Source organism: Phacochoerus africanus, chromosome 10 (genome assembly GCF_016906955.1).
Source record: "Phacochoerus africanus isolate WHEZ1 chromosome 10, ROS_Pafr_v1, whole genome shotgun sequence".
NCBI classification, from domain to species: Eukaryota; Metazoa; Chordata; class Mammalia; order Artiodactyla; family Suidae; genus Phacochoerus; species Phacochoerus africanus.
The window spans coordinates 33098589-33117804 of record NC_062553.1 but is presented as its reverse complement, the minus strand read 5'-3'; the positions used below and the strand labels follow the sequence as shown (position 1 = coordinate 33117804).

Sequence of the window (19216 nt, the reverse complement as noted above, 5' to 3'; positions counted from 1 at the left end):
TTTGCAAGAGTCCCAAACTGTAAACAAGTAAAATGTCCTTTGAATAGTTAAACGAAGTGGGGTGTCCACCGTGGAATATTACTCAGCAACGAAAAAAAAAATCAAACTATTGCTATGACAACGTGGATGGAAGTCAAGGGCATCTCAAGCGAAAAATCTCAAAAGATCACATGCTGACTGCATGATTCCGCTTACATAACTATAGTAACATAAAAGGTACCCATTGGAGGAAATGGATCTATCTTTGCAATGTCCTGTGACTCTGTAATTAGTTCAAAACAATAAATTTAGAATCTGTAATTATTTCAAAATAGAAAGTTCTTTTTTTGAAGCTCTGTAGGAAAGAAATTGTGTTTCATTGGAAAAGTGCATTGTCTACATACAGCACACCCTGCCCAGTTATCTGATTCTACTCTTTCATTGTCTTTGAACTACTTGTACAGCTTTGAAAGTACAGATAACTGATAGGCATGCAAACCATCCTGCCTGGTAGAGGTTCCCTTCCAGCCCTCACCCACACCCCTCATGGGAAAACCAGCTGACACACAAAAACACCATTTACACACTCAATTCAACATTCCTTTATTCCACACCTAATTCTTCTTTGAATACTAGAAGAGCATTAAGCAAGTTAATTAAAATCTTTTTTCTTCTGGCCTTGCCAAGACATTGTGGAAGTTCCAGGGCCAGCGATCAAATCTACACCACAGTAGCAACTCCAGCCACGGCAGTGAAAACACCAGATCCTTAAGCCACTGAGCCGCTGGGGAACTCCAAAATCTTTAACATCTGTTCATTTTATGTATGAGAGTCATGATTTTACCTTTTCTGAAAATTATCTTTTACGAACGTAAATCTGGTCCTGTCACTCACCAGCTTAACTGCCTCCAACTTTCCCATTGCATTTTGAATGAATCCCAGATGTTTCCCTGATAGACAAGGCCCTGCCCAGCCAGAGTCCTGGCTGCCTCTCGGGCCTCATCTCTCCACTCTGCTGCTTACCAGCACACTCCCACCACTGGCCCTTCTTTCAGTTCCTTGAGAACATCAAGCTTGTTCCCCCTTATGGCTCCTTCACCCATTGTCCCTGGGTCTGAGCTGCTCTTCTCACGGATGGCTCTTTTCCATGAGTAAACTCTCAGCTCATTTATTCCACCTCACAGAGGTCTGCTCAACCACTTTATCAAAGGTAACATCCTCAACCTATTTCTTTCATTACAACTATTTCTAACTGAAATAATAATGATAACAGTATTATTATATATTATATTCATCTAACATTTTAAATATCACAATGTATTTATTATATTTATTATATACTTTGTAAATATGTATATCATATAAATATATTAATATTGTTCAGTTAGTTACTGAGTTATTTATTATCTGCCCACCCCAATTCTATAACAGTAGGATCTTGAAATCTGGCTCCACTATAGCCTCCAGTGCTTAGAAAGGTCCCCAGCACATAGTAGGCACTGAGTAAATATTTGTTGAATAAATTTCTGGGTGAGGAGTTCCTGTTGTGGCTTAGCGGAAATGAATCTGACTAGCATCCATGAGGTTTCGTGTTTGATCCCCGGCCTCACTCAGTGGGTTAAGGATCCAGTGTTGCCACGAGCTGTGGTGTAGGTCGCAGACGTGGCTCGGATCCCGCATTGTTGTGGCTGTGGTGTAGGCCAACAGCTACAGCTCTGACTTGACCTCTAGCCTGGGAACTTCCATATGCCGTGGATGTGGCCCTAAAATGACCAAAAAAAAAAAAAAAAATCTCTGGGTGAATGATGCACCCTGAAGTAGCAGAGTCCCCATTACTGGAGGTATTTAAGCATACATAGTTTGTACAACCACTTGAAAAAGTCATAGAAAAGCCATGAGCATAGGCTCAATCACAAGAATCAAAGACTGTCCCGGTCCCTTCTGGTACCATGAGCTTAGGATTCCATGGCCACCGTGTCCTTTCTGCTATGCAAATGGGAAAAGCAAAGGAGTGAGGCTGCCTCACTCATTTTCCACCGAATGATAGTATGCACACCCCTGTTCCTGATGCAATATCATCTCAGCATTAAAATGTTGAAGCTAATCAGACATTTAATTTCAAAGTGGAAGGTCATTATCTTGTCACAAAATTTTATTCCAATTACTTTTTTTTTCTATTATACGAAATGAATTAAAAGTAGCACAAAACATTGGGAGATCAAACAGTCAATCAGAAGCTCATTAAATATCATTGAAATTGGTGCAATAAAAAGCATTCCCCATGGCTGACTTATTATTTAAAAGCTATATTCTGGATGGCTCAAGGAATTGACATGCTGCCAATCAAAAAATCACCCTGTCCATAAATAGCCACTTGGCTTTAAAAAGTTCACTATCTTTTTTTTTCTAAGATAAGAGTAAATATCTAAAAAAAAAATTGAAGCATGGATGTAATTACCATCCTGTCAGCCCCTATGAGACCCTAAAGAGAAGATATCAGCAAAGTCACCATCTGATAATTTGGACTATCATTTACAGCAAGATGCTTACAAAGTGCTACCCATGATTTTATAAATACTCTAATACATGACATTTATGTACAATACTCAGCTAAGTACAACACCAGGCAGGGAATAGTGGTCAGGTACAATTTTAAAACAGAGTTCAACTCCATGCTTGGAGTAAATGCCCATTTTATTTTATAAAGAGTGATTACTAAGCACTTCACTTTTCTACGGACCCAGACATAGGTGATGCTAGCATGAGGCTCTCAACACTGGTCATTTAAAAAATTCTAATGTTTTATTTTTTTAGTTAAACCACTGATTTTACCATGCAGTTTTATAGAAACGCCCACTTCTGACATGGAGGATGGCAGGTCCTTTTCATTGATAAAAGATAACAGAGGTAGTGTTCCCAGTCTCTTAAGGTGTTTAAGTGGCAAGGATGATACCAATTGAAAATATATAAGCAGAAGAGAAAGCTCAAGCTCCAGGTATAGGAAATTACTTCTTCATTAGAAGGATTGATGAATTTTTCCCTCCACCTTCCAAACACACCACACACACACACACACACACACTCTGCCACCACCCAATTTCTTTTCAAAAGCCAGGACTTATTGGCAAATTATCTGGGAGTAAAGTGGGAGGGAGACATTTCAATGCAAAATTCAGAACTGCTTTATAGAAAGAAAACTGTGGGAGGTTTGTTATCATTTATTTCCTCCAGTATATCATTCAATTTCAGCTGTCTCAAGTCTCAGAAGAAGCTCCCCCATTTCTCACTTATGTGCCTGAGAAACATCTCCTTGGCATTCTCTCTCTCCCTGTCTTTCACCAGCATTTCATTATTTCTTAACTGTCCCTCTCATGCTTGTCTCCCTTTTTCTTAGCGATCCACGTGTCCTCATTTAGCAGTTTTCAGAAGCCAGGGAGAAACGTTGCAAATAATGTTAAATATGATTAATATCTTGAATTCCTTGAAATATGACATGCATGAGTTACAATGAAACCTCTTTATTTCCCCATGAAATGCTTTTGCATAATGAGAAAGAAAATGTCCTCTATGCCCTAATCAGCCCTGACAGTTCCTGGACTCCCAAATACTTTTATTTATGGCATTATTATTTCATCTCTAATAAATGGAGGGGGGGAACCACAATAAGATCTGAGGAGGCTGCAGGGAGAGAGGGAGTCTATCTAGGCTGGAGAAACACAGAAGCTGATCCAGCTGAGACAGAGAAGGCATCCAAAGGAAGGGAGATCTGGCAAATGAGAAGCCAAGACCCTGAACCTCAGAAGAAAATAGGTCACTTTCCCAAGACTACAAGGAAAGCTCTGAAAAGAAACCTAACTTCAGAGTAGAGAGATACGGTCATACATCAAGGAGGCGATGCACTGGGAATTCGAACCCAGAGAACGAAGATTGAAGGCTGGAACCCAAACCAGGGAGGGAGGATGCTGGTATTGCAGTGGACCTAGTGGAGGGGTGATCTGCTCCCCAAAGTGGCAGGGAGGAGCCAGGACAATCGTCTGGATATGACAAGATCTCTGGCCTATGGGATCCTCCTCCAAACCTCAAGGGCTCTTCCCTCATTCAAACAACTACTGAAACTGTGTCCTCCAGAAGCCCTGGCCTGGTGGTCCCAGATGCACTCAGGAGCTGCCTGAGCAACGCAGGATGGAGCGCTTTCAGGCCATCTTAGCCCTACAAGCACAGATACATAAATACATATATGTGTGTATATACCAAATTACATTGCTGAGCGTGTCTAATCACCATCCCCAAAGGAGGTATCAGGTCATATTTCTACCCTCAACTGTACAGAGTAGTGAGAAATGGAGTATCTGGGTACAACTGCACAGGTCAGCCACACACTCTTAAGTATCTGACTTTCGGCAACTTCCTCAAAGGGCCTTGGTTTTCTCATCTGTAGAATGGAGAAGCTGATTCCGTGATGCCCTCTCAGGGCCCCTACAGGGAACGAATGAAATAATGTGAACGTCCTATGCTTTGTGTGTTCTTAGGGCAGCATGAGGTCAGAAGGCCACGAGCTGGGTACAGGCAGAAACCCCTGAGCACGCAAACAACACGCAGTGACCTGAGTCAAGACCTTCAAGATGTTCTTTTCTGCAGAACAGGCTGTAATAGCTTCCCAAAGCACACTAGCACTCTAGCTACCCTGCCCCGCCCCAACTACTACCAGCCCCCTCAGTGCAACCTCGAGAGTTTTGGGGTCACGCAGGCGGCGCCTAGAGCTCCTTTCTAAAACTGGACCCCGCCCACAGCAGCAGGAGCCTCTCGTGCACGTCTGGGGCTCCGGAGTCTCGTCCCGGCCGGAACCTCGCGCTGTTTCCAGGAAGCCCTCCAGGTCTCGGCTCATCCCTTCCCTCCCGCGTCGGAGGCGCACACCCGGCTGGGCGACCACGCGAGCAGCAGCGGCGGCGCCAGGCCCCGCCCCCGCCCCCATTATCATTAGCAGATATTACCCTAAACACTTGCTCTTTACCTCCTTTCTCCCTCCAGGCATTGGCGAGGCAGCCTGTCAATCAGCGCTCGGGCGGCAGCCCCCCGCGCAGGGGCTCGGCGATGCCAGCCTTCGCGACAGGCGGCAGTGGCGGCGGCGACGGCGGCCACGGTACAGACACCCACCCTCCCACACGCGTGCACCCGGGCAGAGCCGGCGGGCGGGCGGCGGAGGCATCCTCGGATCCCGGCGCGCGGCGCGGAGGGGGCGTGCAACCGGGGACCAGCCCCGAGGCGCAGGATGGAGGAGGAGATGCAGCCGGCGGAGGAGGGGCCCAGCGTCCCCAAAATCTACAAGCAGCGCGGCCCCTACAGCGTCCTCAAGACGTTCCCCAGCAAGAGACCGGCGCTGGCCAAGCGCTACGAGCGACCCACCCTAGTGGAGCTCCCGCACGTGCGGCCGCCCCCGCCGCCCTTCGCGCCGCACGCCGCCGGCTCCATCAGCAGCAGCGAGCCGCCGCCGCCACCGCCGCAGCAGTTCCAGGCGCAGAGCTCTTACCCCCCCGGGCCGGGCCGGGCCGCCGCTGCCGCCTCGTCGTCGTCTCCGTCTTGCACGCCCGCCGCGTCCCAGGGCCACCTGAGGACTTCAGCGCCGCCGCCGCCGGCGGCCCCCGCCGCCTCATCTTCCTCTTCTTTCGCCGCCGTCGTCAGGTACGGCTCGGGCCCGGCGGCCGCCGCGGGCAGCAGCAGCGCGGGCGGCGACGGCGCCAGCCTGGAGCTCAGCGCAGGTACCAACTCTTGGGCTCAACTTTCCGTCCCGCCACGGCTGGGGGGAGGAGTGGGACCCGGGAAGGAGAAGCCGGGGACTGCGGACACCCTCCGGCGCGCTGGGCCCAAAGGGAAGGGCGCGAGGAAAAGTGGGGGGCGCGCGCCCGCGGCCGAGGGAGAATCCGGGAGTCTGAGCGCACCCCCAGGTCTGCACGGGCCGGCTGCAACTTCTGGAAGGTTCCCCGCCGCCTCCGCCGCCGCGTCCCGGGCTTCCGACGGCGTGCGCGCCTCTTAACAGGTGTCTCCGCAGCTCTCGCCTCCTGCTTGGCGCTCAGGAATCGCGGCGGCCGGTGGCCGGGATATATAGCCTGGCGCGGGATCCGCGGGCCGGGAGTGGGGACGGGACACCCTGGAGTGACAGCGGCAGCTACTCTGGCGGCTCGCGGGGACGCCCTCCCTTTCCCTTCTGCTGCTTCACTTTTTCCTTTTACTTCTTCCTTTATAGCTTTTTCTCCTCCATTTGTTTTTCCTCCTCCTTTGCCCTCTGGTCCTTTTTCTCCCTCCCTCTGTCGCGGTCCCCTCGACAAAAGGCTGTTTCTCTTCTTTTTCTGTGCGCTGTGTTTCTCGTGCGCGCGGAGTCTCTGCCTCGCCCTCTGCCCCTCTCTCCCCTCCCACCCTGGAGTCCTAGCCCGTGGGCGTAAGACGCGGGGCTCCTGGACGCCTGCCACGCGGGTGGAACTGGCGCTCGCCCTGGAGGCCAAGACCGAGACCTCCCGCCCCTCCCCCCAGCCCGGGGAGCTCTGGTGCCCACCCGCCGGCGCCCCCCACGCCCCACGCCGGGCGGGCTCAGATGCACCGCGGGGTTCCGAGCCTCCAGAGCATCCCGGGCCCGGCCCCACAGAAATGCTTTTCGGGGAGCATCCACCCCAGGGTAGGAGACTCTTGGGGAAAGCCGGCTCTCATGCCCGGCTGCGGGGAGGGAGGCCGGCAGTTGGAGAGGCCCGCAGTCCAGGGCCTGAACCCAAGGGTGCTTGCTCTCTGCTCCCTGAGGACGCGCAGTCTTGTTTATCCCGATCCCCAGAACTAAAAGTTCCAGCTCAGGCCTTTTATGGCACTTGGAGCAACCCCCGCCCCCCCAAATCCTGCAAAATCAGTGAGTCCAAGGCTTTTTTTTTTTCTAATGAAAATATGAGCATTGTCTTGAAATGAGTTATAGATGCTTAAGCTCATGTTCTGTTGTTTGTCAATATTTTGACACATGAAGGATTGGTTTTGAGAAAGAAAATCTAATTACAGGTTATAGTGAAGACTTGTTCTGTCACATCCCTCACTGGTTTGGGGATGTTGGAGGGCTTTGAGCAGGGTTCTTGTGTGGATGTTCCTATCGTTGTGGGGTGTGGTTTTTTTTTTCTGTTTTTAAATTCTGCTGTGTTTTTACATTCATTGTTAGGCTAGCCTATGTCCAGTTTCCTCATTTTTCTTCTGTTCTCCCTCCCCCCCTTACTGAGATTTGTGTTCTTTCTGGGTTTGGATTCTACTTTGATGTACTGCTTCTTGTTTGTTCCTTGTTAATTTTGCAGCTCAGCTTTATCTCCCCTTATTCTTACCTTGTTCCGAAGTTTGAGTCCTTTTCCCATATTCCATCCTTCGCTTTACTCCTTTGCACGACCTCAGTGTCACCATGTTATTGGGTTTTCCCCCACTTTTTATTAAGTTCCTCCTTTAATCTTGCCTTGCTTTCTCCTTTCAATCTTTGTGGACTGTCTTTCAGTCTTTTACTTTTTTAAAATACAGTGTAAATCTACCCCCTCTCATTTTCATTTTCACCCATACTTTTTAACTTTGCTTTTTCCTGCTCTTTTTCGTGTACTTTTTTTTCTGCACCAGTCACATGCTGTCCTTTCCATGGTCCCTTGTACGCTGGCAGTTCCCCTGCTCTTTCATCCATAAGGAGTTTTTGTTGTTTTTTTCCTTCTTATCTTGTTTTGAATGTTCTCTTTCTGTGTTTCTTCTAATGTCCTGTTGGGTTTTTATCTCTGTCCCCAGGTAGAAATCAAATTACTGAATCTTAAAGAGTGAAAAGGAGTTTGCTGATGCCCCTCAAGCTCTCTGTATTTCTTACTTCCTTTTATTTTCAGTGCTGCTGCTGCTTTTTATTTTAAAGAGAGGTCATAGGGAGGTAAACTTGATGGCACCAAAGACAGGATGCCACATGCTTGTTGGAAAGACGGGAATTGAATGATAGGTTTCTTCTTGGCAGTGAGGAAAATGGTCAGGGGCAAAAAAAAAAAAAAAAAAAGACCATAGCACTAGACATCATGAGTTGTGATCATAATATTAATCATTAGGGGCAAAGCCATCTCTTAACAGACACAGTAATGTGAGTGGCCATCAGAGGGACAGTCACCTGAAGAGCTGATTGGCTCTTTGAGGAGCTAGTGGTTCCACTTTGAACCAATAAGCATGTGTGCACAGATAACCATTTCAGCGTCATGGGTGGGGTGGGGGTGGTGATTTGCTTGTTTGCACCCGCACAACACTGTTACTGCAACATCTCAGGCCCACCTGGTAAACTGAAAATAGTCAAACATTGGATGTGATGAAATGAATCAAGGATGGAAGAGAGATAACTGAGGGTCCCAGAGTAAATGCAGGGAAAAGATGAAAGGGTTGAAGTGAATCTTATTTGCCATTAAGGGCCATAATAAACTATTGAGAGGAGAAATACATGATTTAAAAATATGATTTTTTTTTCAAGATTCTTATAAAATCTCCTGAAGAGTATAATTTTCCTTAAAAGGGGTAATATACTATGGTTCTAAAAGCATATTTTTCCTCTGTGGGAGGCTTAGAGTTAAAACCCACGTAGATCTTGATATGCAGCCTAAATTTGGCATCAGGAAATGGGAAATTGCATCTTTAAGCAGAGTACAATCAAAAATGAATTACAATAAATCCTATATAATTGCATAGGTCATTCTCTTTAATGAGATTTTATTAACCTGACTGTCAAGCTTTTGAGTCAGGCAGATATTTTATCTCTTCAAACTGATAAAAGTGTCAGCTATAAACCACCATATAAATATTCATAATCTACACATCTGTGGCAGCCTATCAGCATCATTCTTTTGGACATTAAAAGCATTCTAATTACTTTCTGTCTAGCAGAGCTGAAATGCTGCCTGTTATAGTATGTGCTTGGCAGGCATGATTGCTTTTGTTTGCCATCACAAATAGCAGCATCCTATTTTATATACCGATGGTCCAGAAAATATTCAGGGATTGACTGAGCAGGATGAATATTAGGAAGCACCATCTGGTTTTGATAGCACCGAGTATATTAACTCATCTGTTAATTTTTGACACATCATTGATTATTTATTTAGAAAAATTGCATCCTGTTTTGCTGTGTTGATGTTTGCCATTAGGAAAAAAAATTGGATGGCTTTTTTTTTTTTAAAGTCAGACAGTAGTCATTGATTTAAGGCAGGGGTGATGGCTTCCAAAGAGGCTTTCATTTTTTAACTTCTATTTTCTATGCCGCGAAGTCCTCTCGTAAAAAGAAGTTGTATTAATGCTTTAAGGAAATTATCTATTTTGAACTAGTTGGAAATCCTTTTGGTAGATATAATATATGGATACATGATAGCGCGGGTCACAAAAATATTTTTATGCTTCTACATTTTTAATATTAATATATTTCGCCCTTCACTGGGCTAAAATCAAAAGGTTACCACTAATCTTGGCTACTATGATCTCCTTCATAGAAACAGAATACTCTTGGGGATATGCTGTGATGGGCAAATTCCATGCAAGGCTTTACCTACAAAAAAGGATGTTAAAGTAGGGAGCCTGTGTTTCATCGCTGAGTTCCCAATTCCTCTTTGCTTATCAGATTTAGAATGGATTAAACCACTTAAATTCTGAAGAATTTGTAGAAGTGAATTTTTTAATTAAAAAAATGTTTTTAGAAAAAAGGGGTTCTCATTGTGGCTCAGTGGAAACAAATCTGACTAGGAACCATGCATGAGGTTTCGGGTTTGATTCTTGGCCTTGCTCAGTGGGTTAAGGATCCGCGTTGCTGTGAGCTCTGGTGTAGGTTGCAGGCGCAGCTCAGATCTGGCTTTGCTGTGGCTGTGGCACTACAGCTCCGATTGGACCCCTAGCCTGGGAACCTCCATATGCCCTGGGTACGGCCCTAAAAAGCAAATAATAATAATAATAATGCCTTCAGATTCAGGAATCAGACTAAGCACAGTTTGCAACCTGATATTATCTCCTGACAGATCACACAATAAAGCACAATAAATTAGAGAGATGTCATTTTAGGGTGTTTTGGGATTGTGATTTATTAACATTTTATGGTGTTTAGTTTTAGACAAGTTACAGATAAAGGAAGCTATTTTAAAGCCTCTTGGTAAACTGTTGACTTTCTACTTCCCTGCATCATTGGAGTGGAGCATTCTGTAACTAGGAGGAAAAAGTTTTAAAAAAATGCAAAATACATATTCACACTTTGCCAGTTAAGAATCTTGGATCAGTGGCCATTCAGTTGTGTTCATATGAAAACAGAACTTTTCTCCATTTCTTAGCGATAATGGGCATTGCACAGTCCTTGCATTTCTAATTATAATCTGTCTGGAACGCTGAAGTATTGCTGGCTGCAGTATATATTAAATGGAACAAATTTGCTGTTTTCCACCAAGTATAATAGTCATATTTTTCATCACACCCTTCAACGTATCAATGTAAAATACTATTCACATATTTTAAGATACTGAAAGGAAGAGAATTCAACTTTAAGGGTTACATTGCTATTTTTTACAGATACCAATTCTGAGAACAAATTCAGAATGAAGCATTTGAAAAACAGCATGCAGGAACTGTTTATGATTGTAGTAACTATTCTCTGATATTCTGAGTGTACTTGAATACATTATCTTCATAATGTGGTGTATTACATAATGATTTTTTTTCTCGGCACATTACAAGTTTATCCTTCACTTAAGAAAATAAATCATGCTTGTCCCTAAGTCAGATTTTTTTTCCCCTTAAAATCTATACCCTAATATGATTTATCAAAATAATCAAAACAGCTGAGCGCCTTTGGACATGAGACAGCTATATCGAGCAGTTTTTTCTAGGCTAATTTATTTTGGTTTTTCCTTTCATATTTTCTTCCTTCCATCAAGGTTATGTTAAAGATGTATGGGCCGTTCAGTTGGGACTATGCTGATTAAAATGCAAACAGTAACTACAACTTCAGGTCTAGAATGGGATTATAGGATTAAATGAATGAAAACTGCTACTGAGCTGGAATTGAGAATTCCCAATCAATACTGTCCTTTAATTTTACTATTAAGAGAACAAAAACACAGACGAAATGAGAAGGCAACATCTTAAACCTCCTCACTTGCATGGCTCAACTGTTCATTTGGTTTTGGTCATTGTAAAATATAATACCCAACTATTTGTTGTTGTTGTTTGTTTGTTTGTGTGTTTGTTGTTTTTTTTTTAGGGCCGCACCCAAGGCATATAGAGGTTCCCACGCTAGGGGTCCAGTCGGAACCACAGCTGCCAGCCTACACCACAGTTCACGGCAACGCCGGAACCTTAACCCACTGAGTATGGCCAGGGATCGAATCCACAACCTCATGGTTCCTAGTCAGATTCGTTTCCGCTGCACCACGACGGGAACTCCTCCATAATACCCAACTATTTGAAGTCTTTCTCCATTAAGTTTTGGGTTAAACCATGAGGTCAGTTCTTCTGTTCCACCTGGCTGGGGGCAGACATTGTCACTGGCAGTGTTCCGTCTGTGGAGGATACTGCCCATCCGCACACCCCTTTTTCTCCAAGGTAGCAAGTCGACTTTATCTTGGCTGTTACTTCAGCCAAGTTCCCAGCCCTTCAGTCAGCTCTAGCCTCAAACTATCCCTGGCATCTGGTTCTTTCTTCACCAGGCAGAATCATCCTGTAAAAAACAGGTTTGAGTGTAGTATTTGTGGGACTCAGGATAAGAGTATAAAAGCTATAAGCGAAGATGCTCTATTTATGCACAAGAGTCCCCGTGTGTATTCAGTGAAAATTTCTTGCGATGCTGTCTTGGTCCTCAAACCCCAGGCCACCCATGGAATACAGAGTCTATAACCCTCTCCTGAACTGAAGAGAACTGCCCTCCGGGTACTAACTTGTCATTTTTTCTGAGGGATTTAGGAATGGTGGGATTTAGGAATGGTAGCATTTAATGGATTTGGGAGACGTAAGGGGTGCTTCCTTTATGCTCTGGGCTTTATTTAAATTCTTATTAAAAAGTTCAAAAAAGAGAGAGACCTGTACCTCCTTCCCCTGACATCTTAAGTTACTTCAGGAAGAATAGAAAGAAAAACACACAATAGAGCGTGAGGTACTGCATGGAGGTTGCTGAAGGGTTGGTTTTGTTGGTCATCATCCTGGGTTTTCTAGAAAAATCGATTTCTTTTCTTTTTTTCTTTCTTTCTTTTTTTGGCCACCCTGAGATATATGGAATTCCCAGGACAAGGATCAGATCTGCAGCTTCAGCAATGCTGGATCCTTAACCCACTGCGCCGGGGATCAAACCTGCGTCCCAGCGCTCCCAAGACACCACCAATCCCGTTGCGCCACAGCGGGAACTCTGAGAAATTGACTGCTTAATCAAGACTGTTCTGGTTTGTTGTCCTCATAAAAGGCCTTGAAGATCCCACCATTTTCATTTCTAAAGTTTTATTTTTTTCCCTTCAAAAAATACAACTAGTTGACATTTCCAGAGACTGCAAGTGGCTAGCTGCATTTCTCTCCTGAACGACAGACATTGGCATCTAAAATCTACAGTATTTTGTTTGTTGTCATTGTTCTCTTTGGGGGGAGAGGAAATGGGACGCACCCTCACACCTCTGTGTAAGCCCTGAAGTATCTCCTCCTGGGAATTCATAAAAAACCCGATCTGGGTGGTGGTCCAGAAAGGAGAGAATGTTCGCCTACATTTAGGGTGAATTTTCAAGGCCCTTAGACTGACAGCATTAAACCACATTTTCACAATATTAGGGTTTTCTTTCTTTCTTTCTGAAGTGCACTGATTGTTTTCTCCGGGCTGATTGACAGCCACTGTGCTTTAGAATACATTTGTGGGGACCTAACTGGCGCTCTCTGGCACGTGCCATTTAGGAGACTTGGTGATTTGATGGGAGAAGCTCTCAGAAGCACCACTGCTTTTCAGTGATGCTCATACAGATGAGGCTCAACACTGGCCTTGACGAGAAATCTGAGTGAGCAGGTAAAGTAAAAGAATCGTGAACACAGATATCCGATGGCACGGTTTTTCTTTGGAGCGGGTCATTTGCCTCTTGCCCATCCCCCGCCCCCCGGTTTACCTGAGATGTTTAAGTGAGCTCTTCAGAAAGACCCCTCGTTCTTCTCCGGGGTGCGTCTGGGAGCAGCGTCCTCTCAGCAGGGATTGTCTCAGCTGATGAACAGCAAGGGCACGAGGGCGCTCCAGAAATAGAAGTAATGATTGCCGTAAGCCCTCCTGTCAATGAGGAATTGAGTCTGCAGGGCTGGCGCGATTCATTAGAGTCGAGGATATTAATGAAGCCAGAGGTGACGTTCAGACCCCTGCAGGCCAGTGGGGGCCACAAAGAGGGAGACTCTCTGGGGTGTCCGCTGGAGTCGGGTCGGGGTGGCTCATCAGGCACCCCATTCATCGCAGAGCAGCAGGGAGCCATGTATCCTATGCAGGTGGATTCGCTGTGTCACCTTGGTGTGTGCCAGACAGTGGAAATCTGTGTTTCCAACATTTTTGAAAGTGGAACTCCAGATGGGAGACCGTACGTATCCCTGGACTTCGCTGTCAGCCTCTGATGTGTGTTCTTGTGTGTTTCAGAGAGTCGTATGATCTTGGACGCCTTTGCTCAGCAGTGCAGCCGAGTCCTTAGCCTCTTAAATTGTGGAGGAAAACTTCTGGACTCCAGCCACGCTCAATCCATGATTTCTTGCGTAAAGCAGGAAGGCTCAAGTTACACCGAAAGACAGGAGCAGTGTCCCGTTGGCAAAGCGGTCCACAGTCAGACCTCAGACAGTGTAGACATAGAGATGCAATATATGCAAAGGAAACAACAAACTTCTGCCTTCTTGAGGGTGTTCACTGACTCCCTACAAAACTACCTGCTCTCAGGGAGCTTTGCGACCCCAAACACCTCCTCGGTCAGTGAGTACGGCCACCTGGCGGATGTGGATCCTCTGTCAACGTCGCCCGTGCACACACTAGGTGGCTGGACCTCCCCAGCGACGTCCGAATCGCACGGTCACCCGTCCTCTTCCACGCTGCCTGAGGAGGAAGAGGAGGAGGAAGAAGAGGGCTACTGTCCTCGATGCCAGGAGCTGGAGCAGGAAGTGATTTCACTGCAGCAAGAAAATGAAGAGCTCAGAAGAAAGTTAGAGAGCATCCCAGGTACCCTGCCCTGTGACTCGTAAGACACCTGAAACTCATTCCTCTCGTTGTCCTATCTGCACGTACATATGCATGCCTGTAGGACTTTTTGTTGTTTGTTTTGGCCGGTGATGTAGGAAAGTTGGGAAGACGGGCGTACACAGTCTTAGCCTGCCAGTAATCCCAAACACATTTTAGCATGAGCAACTAGCCTGTTCAATGTTTAAGCCAGGCTGCTTGGTGTAGGTCTGAAGGCTGTAGTCCTGTTAAAGATGAAGAGTTCCTGGAGTTCCCGTTGCGGCTCAGTGGTTAACGAACCCGACTAGTATCCATGAGGATGCAGGTTCGATACCTGGCCTCGCTCAGTGGGTTAAGGATCTGGTGTTGCTGTGAGCTGTAGTGTACATCGCAGAGGCGACTCAGATCCTGCGTTCCTGTACTGTGGTGTAGGCCGGCAGCTGTAGCCCTGATTTGACCCTTAGCCTGAGAACCACCATATGCCACAGATGTGGCCCTAATAATACAAAAAAAAAAAATGAGGAGGTCCCATTGTGGATTAAGGTTGCCCCATCTGTGGCATAGGTCATAGCTGCAGCTCAGATTCATCCCTGGCCCAGGGACTTCCATATGCTGCTAGTGTGGCTTTAATTTTTTTTAACTTTTTTTTTTTCTTTTTTGCTTATTAGGGCCATACCCACGGCACATGGAGGTTCCCAGGCTAGGGGTCCAATCAGAACTACAGCTGCTGACCTACACCACGGCCACAGCAATGCAGGATCTGAGCTGCATCCACGACCCACACCACAGCTCACAGCAACTCCAGATCCTTAACCCACTGAGCGAAGCCAGGGATCAAACCTGGTTCCTAGTCGGATTTGCTTCTGCTGAGCCACGACGGGAAATCGTGGTGTGGCTTTAAAAAAAAAAAAAAATAAACCTATTGATATGAAAGTGATTCCTAGATGTAGTGTAATGAGATTGAAATAGACCAGATGCTATAAGCTTGAGTTTTCTTTAAAAAGTGACTTTAGTCCTTTAAAATAACTTTTGTATTTGTAGAGACTTTGATACATGTGTTTTGCTGGTCTGCGATAGAAATGAAAGTGAAATGATACCTAGAGAGGCAGGGCCCACATAGTGCTGAACAAATAGTTTCTTCTATCTGGTTAACTTCCCACCTTTCTTATTTTCAATAGGCATCATCTCTTCTTAGCATGCAAACTCCCCCTTAAAGTTGATAAGCAACTGTAAACTAAAAAGGAATAGCTCAGAGACAGACCAGTTGTTAAGCGGGTACCAAACTATTTGTGCTCCTGGCTAAACATGAGGCATTTATTGCTTCTCAAGGACACTAGATCGGCCAAGTAGGAAAGTCATCTTTATGACAAGGTGGTCTCTGGTTTGCAAAGCCATTTCTTCCTTCTTGGGAAAGATCCTGATTTTACCTATATCTTTGAGTTCATTCCCACATGTCTTGCCTTATAAAAGACGTTAAGACCTTTTTATTCATGCAGCCCATCGATAAAAAATTTTGAGCATGTATTCGCCAGTGTACACATTCATTACCGTCTAATGTGTTATGTCCAAAATAAAACATACATAATCCCTTTAAATTTTTTTTTACTTAACATAATTGTTTAATTATATTTACTGAGATTATTGAAAGCCAAGGTAAAAGGGACTTGTGATTTATATAGGTCTGGTATCAACATTTAAAATTCTTAAGGCTGATTCATAAATAGAAATAGAAGTTATGTTCTTTTCCTAACTAGGTATCTTTGCACCACCCAGTTTGGCAGCTCATGTAAAAAGGAAATGTTAAAGAAAGTCAGTTGCTTGTTTGTTAGAATTGCCAGATCAGAAATTTATTTTCCTTCTGTCCTTTCATTTCAAAGAATTCCCTAGAGTTCCCCTTGTGGCTCAACAGGTACAGAACACGACTAGTATCCGTGAGGATGCGGGTTTGATCCCTGGCCTCACTCAGTGGGTTAAGGATCCAGTGTTGCCGCAAGCTGCAGTGTAGGCCATAGATGTGGCTGGGATCCTGCATTGCTGTGGCTGTGGCTTAGGCCTCAGATGCAGCTCCGATTCGACCCAGGAACTTCCATATGCCCATATGCTGTGGGTACAACCCCAAGAGAATTGAATGGATGGATAGATAGATAGATGAATGAATAAATAAATGATAAAAAAAATTTAAATAAAAGGATTCCCCAAATAGAGCTGAGGTTTGGCTCAGGATATTTTGGAATTAGACTGAGTGCCATTGTCTTACGGGAGAGAGGCAAGAGGCGAAGGAAGTCCATTCCCCATTGTTGCGTTTGAGCTGTGGGGCCAGATGCAGAGTCTTGGCGTGTTCCCTGCCACGTGGGCTCTGTCTGCAGGAGAGACTGGGCAGGACCCAGGAACACCAGAGCACTGCTGGTGTCTCCAAGCCAGAGAGATATGGGTGTGGCTGACACCCTGGGATTCCACCACGTTCACAGTGGAAATGATGGTCAATTAACAATGAGTTTTACCCCTAAGAGAGTATGTTGCATCTTACGCCCCACTCCTCCTCTTTCAGTAGGGGAGAGCAGCCAACCTCAGACCCTTACAGCAGCCCTTCAGGACGGTGGGTAAGAGTTTCAGAGAGCAAGGATAAGGGCCACAGATGTCTAGAGTGTTATTGCCTAATGCCTAATCCTACGTGTTTGGTGAGCTGTCTGTCCTTGGCAAACCTACCAAGCAAATTTGAGGTTCACTCCACCTCCTGTTTCCTGAGCCTGTACCGGTGAAATGTCTGTGTCAGAGAGAACTTACTGCTACCCTGCCACTAATCATTGTCCTTCTCTGCTTCCCAGAAAGACAGAAGGGCTGCCATTTCTTGAGTCCTCTTGATGGTCAGACCTTGAGTGACACTCGTTGAAATTAGGCTAATGGTCATCACTGTGACAGCACACAGTCCCCTCTGTTATGCTGAGCCCATCGCCATTCTGTGTGGAGAGCCGCGGCTGCTTTAAATCACGTATACTGAAACTCAGCTATATAGAGGAGAATCAGGTTTTCAATTATAAATAGAAAAAAATAGTGCGAAATGCAGGCAAGGGTTAGCTGTTTGTGATTACTATTAACTCATTACCTAGAGACACCCTCGTATTGGATGTCAGGTTGAAAGAGCTACTCAAGATGAAACCTTGAATCACCGCCCTCCCGCCTTAACCTCCTAATCTGCATCTTGGGCCAAACACCAAATCAGACTGTGCGTGATCACCTAGGAATCCATTTTGACACCCTATGAGCTATGCCTTTGGTCGGGGTTGGGGGGGGGTCTGTTATTTTTAGGTACTCATATGAAGAAGAGTACAGCAAATACTGTGGTTTTGCACGTAATGAGCCTTTTGCAAGCAGTAACTTGGCCGTGAGATTTGGGGTCGATCCGTGTCCGTCTTCCTAATGATCCCAGCGGGGCCTCTGTTACTCTAGAGGCCAGTGCACTTCCATGCGAAGACCTAGGGCTTTCTCTTAGCCCTTCTGTTAGAGGATCACTTTATAGCCAAGCAGGAAGGACGAGTTCAAAGGGGAGAGTAGCACGCAGCAGTCAGCAGAGGGAGGAAGGGTACCAAGATGACGAGGGCACCTGCCGTGGCCTGGAGCCGAGACAGTGTTCTTGTCACCTCCCTCTCTCCAGTCACACCGTTGAGCAACTCTCAGATTCCTGTTTCTTTTTTTCCTTGAAAGAAAGCATTCATACCTGGGAGCAGTTCTTCTACTGAGAGTTCAAAAGAATTGAGCCTCGTAGTTTACAGGAAAAAAATATTTTCATTTGGATAGCTATAAAAGGGGGAGCGGAAGGTGACAGACCTTCCTGAAAGGAAAGCGAATGGGGAGGGGGGAGGGCCTTTGTTTATTGTATTACTTGTGAAACATTCAACAAGTTGTATTGATTGTCAACTGCAGGCAAGCAAAGAGCTTCTAGAAAGTACTCGCTAACTTCCTTTCCAGAGTTACTTGCAGATGTAGGCGATTAAATATGTCATCCCAAGGAAATGGCATTAGCACATTTTCTTTTGCATTAGATGATAACCCTAGAAATTTGCAAGTCTGTTGAAAAGTTTAAATTTTTTTTAAAGTGAAAACAGGTTAAAAGAAAAAAGTCGCAAAAGGGAGATATTTGGATGAGGAATGCAGAGAGCTGAGGGGTTGTTAAAAGAAGGAAAATGATTGGCAGAGTTCTCAATGGAGAAGGTGTCAGGCTAGAGTAGTCGCATTTATTTAGAAAGCTTACATTTAGCACTAGCTGAAGAGAACTCGGGGGAGGGATATAAAAATACCGTATTTCATCTAATCTAAGCCCCCATTGAATGTAAGACACACCAATTTTTTATGTTCCACCAAGAAGAGAAACACTGCAAATCATAGTTGCACATAATTACCTTTAAACACCAAGTTCAGAGATTTTAAAATACGATTAAAATGTGGGTTGTAGAGACAAATGTAATTTAAAAAAAAAAAACTTCCAAAGTAAAAAATTAGGACCCATGAAGAATATCTTGAAATTTTCAAAGTGGCAAATACAGGGAAAATCACTCACTGTTGATATTGTGAAAGGCTTTTCTACTTTTTAAAAAGTATATTTATGATCATCTCAGTGTATCTTCATATACATTCATAACTCCAAACAAAAGTTAATATCCCCATATCCAGAAAAAACCTGGGCAGGGGAAGTCTGTGGCAGACCTTGGATTAGAATCCAAGCCCGGAGTTCCCGTCGTGGCGCAGTGGTTAACGAATCCGACTAGGAACCATGAGGTTGCGGGGTCGGTCCCTGCCCTTGCTCAGTGGGTTAACGATCCGGCGTTGCCGTGAGCTGTGGTGTAGGTTGCAGACGTGGCTCGGATCCCGAGTTGCTGTGGCTCTGGCGTAGGCCGGTGGCTACAGCTCCGATTCGACCCCTAGCCTGGGAACCTCCATATGCAGCGGGAGCAGCCCAAGAAATAGCAACAACAACAACAACAAAAAAAAAACAAACAAAAAGAATCCAAGCCCCTTGACTCCAAAACTAGTTTACTACCC

At 45.4% G+C, this 19216-nt stretch overlaps 1 protein-coding gene across 1 annotated transcript in view; it reads left to right on the top strand.

The window, feature by feature from the left end:
• Positions 1–5248: 5248 nt before the first annotated feature.
• Positions 5249–19216, top strand: part of BEND4 (BEN domain containing 4) — a 34808-nt gene continuing 20840 nt past the window's right edge. The window contains exons 1-2 of the mRNA XM_047799512.1: positions 5249–5735; positions 13616–14182. Coding sequence (XP_047655468.1) covers positions 5249–5735; positions 13616–14182 — 1054 coding nt within the window. The remainder of the gene's footprint in view (positions 5736–13615; positions 14183–19216) is intronic.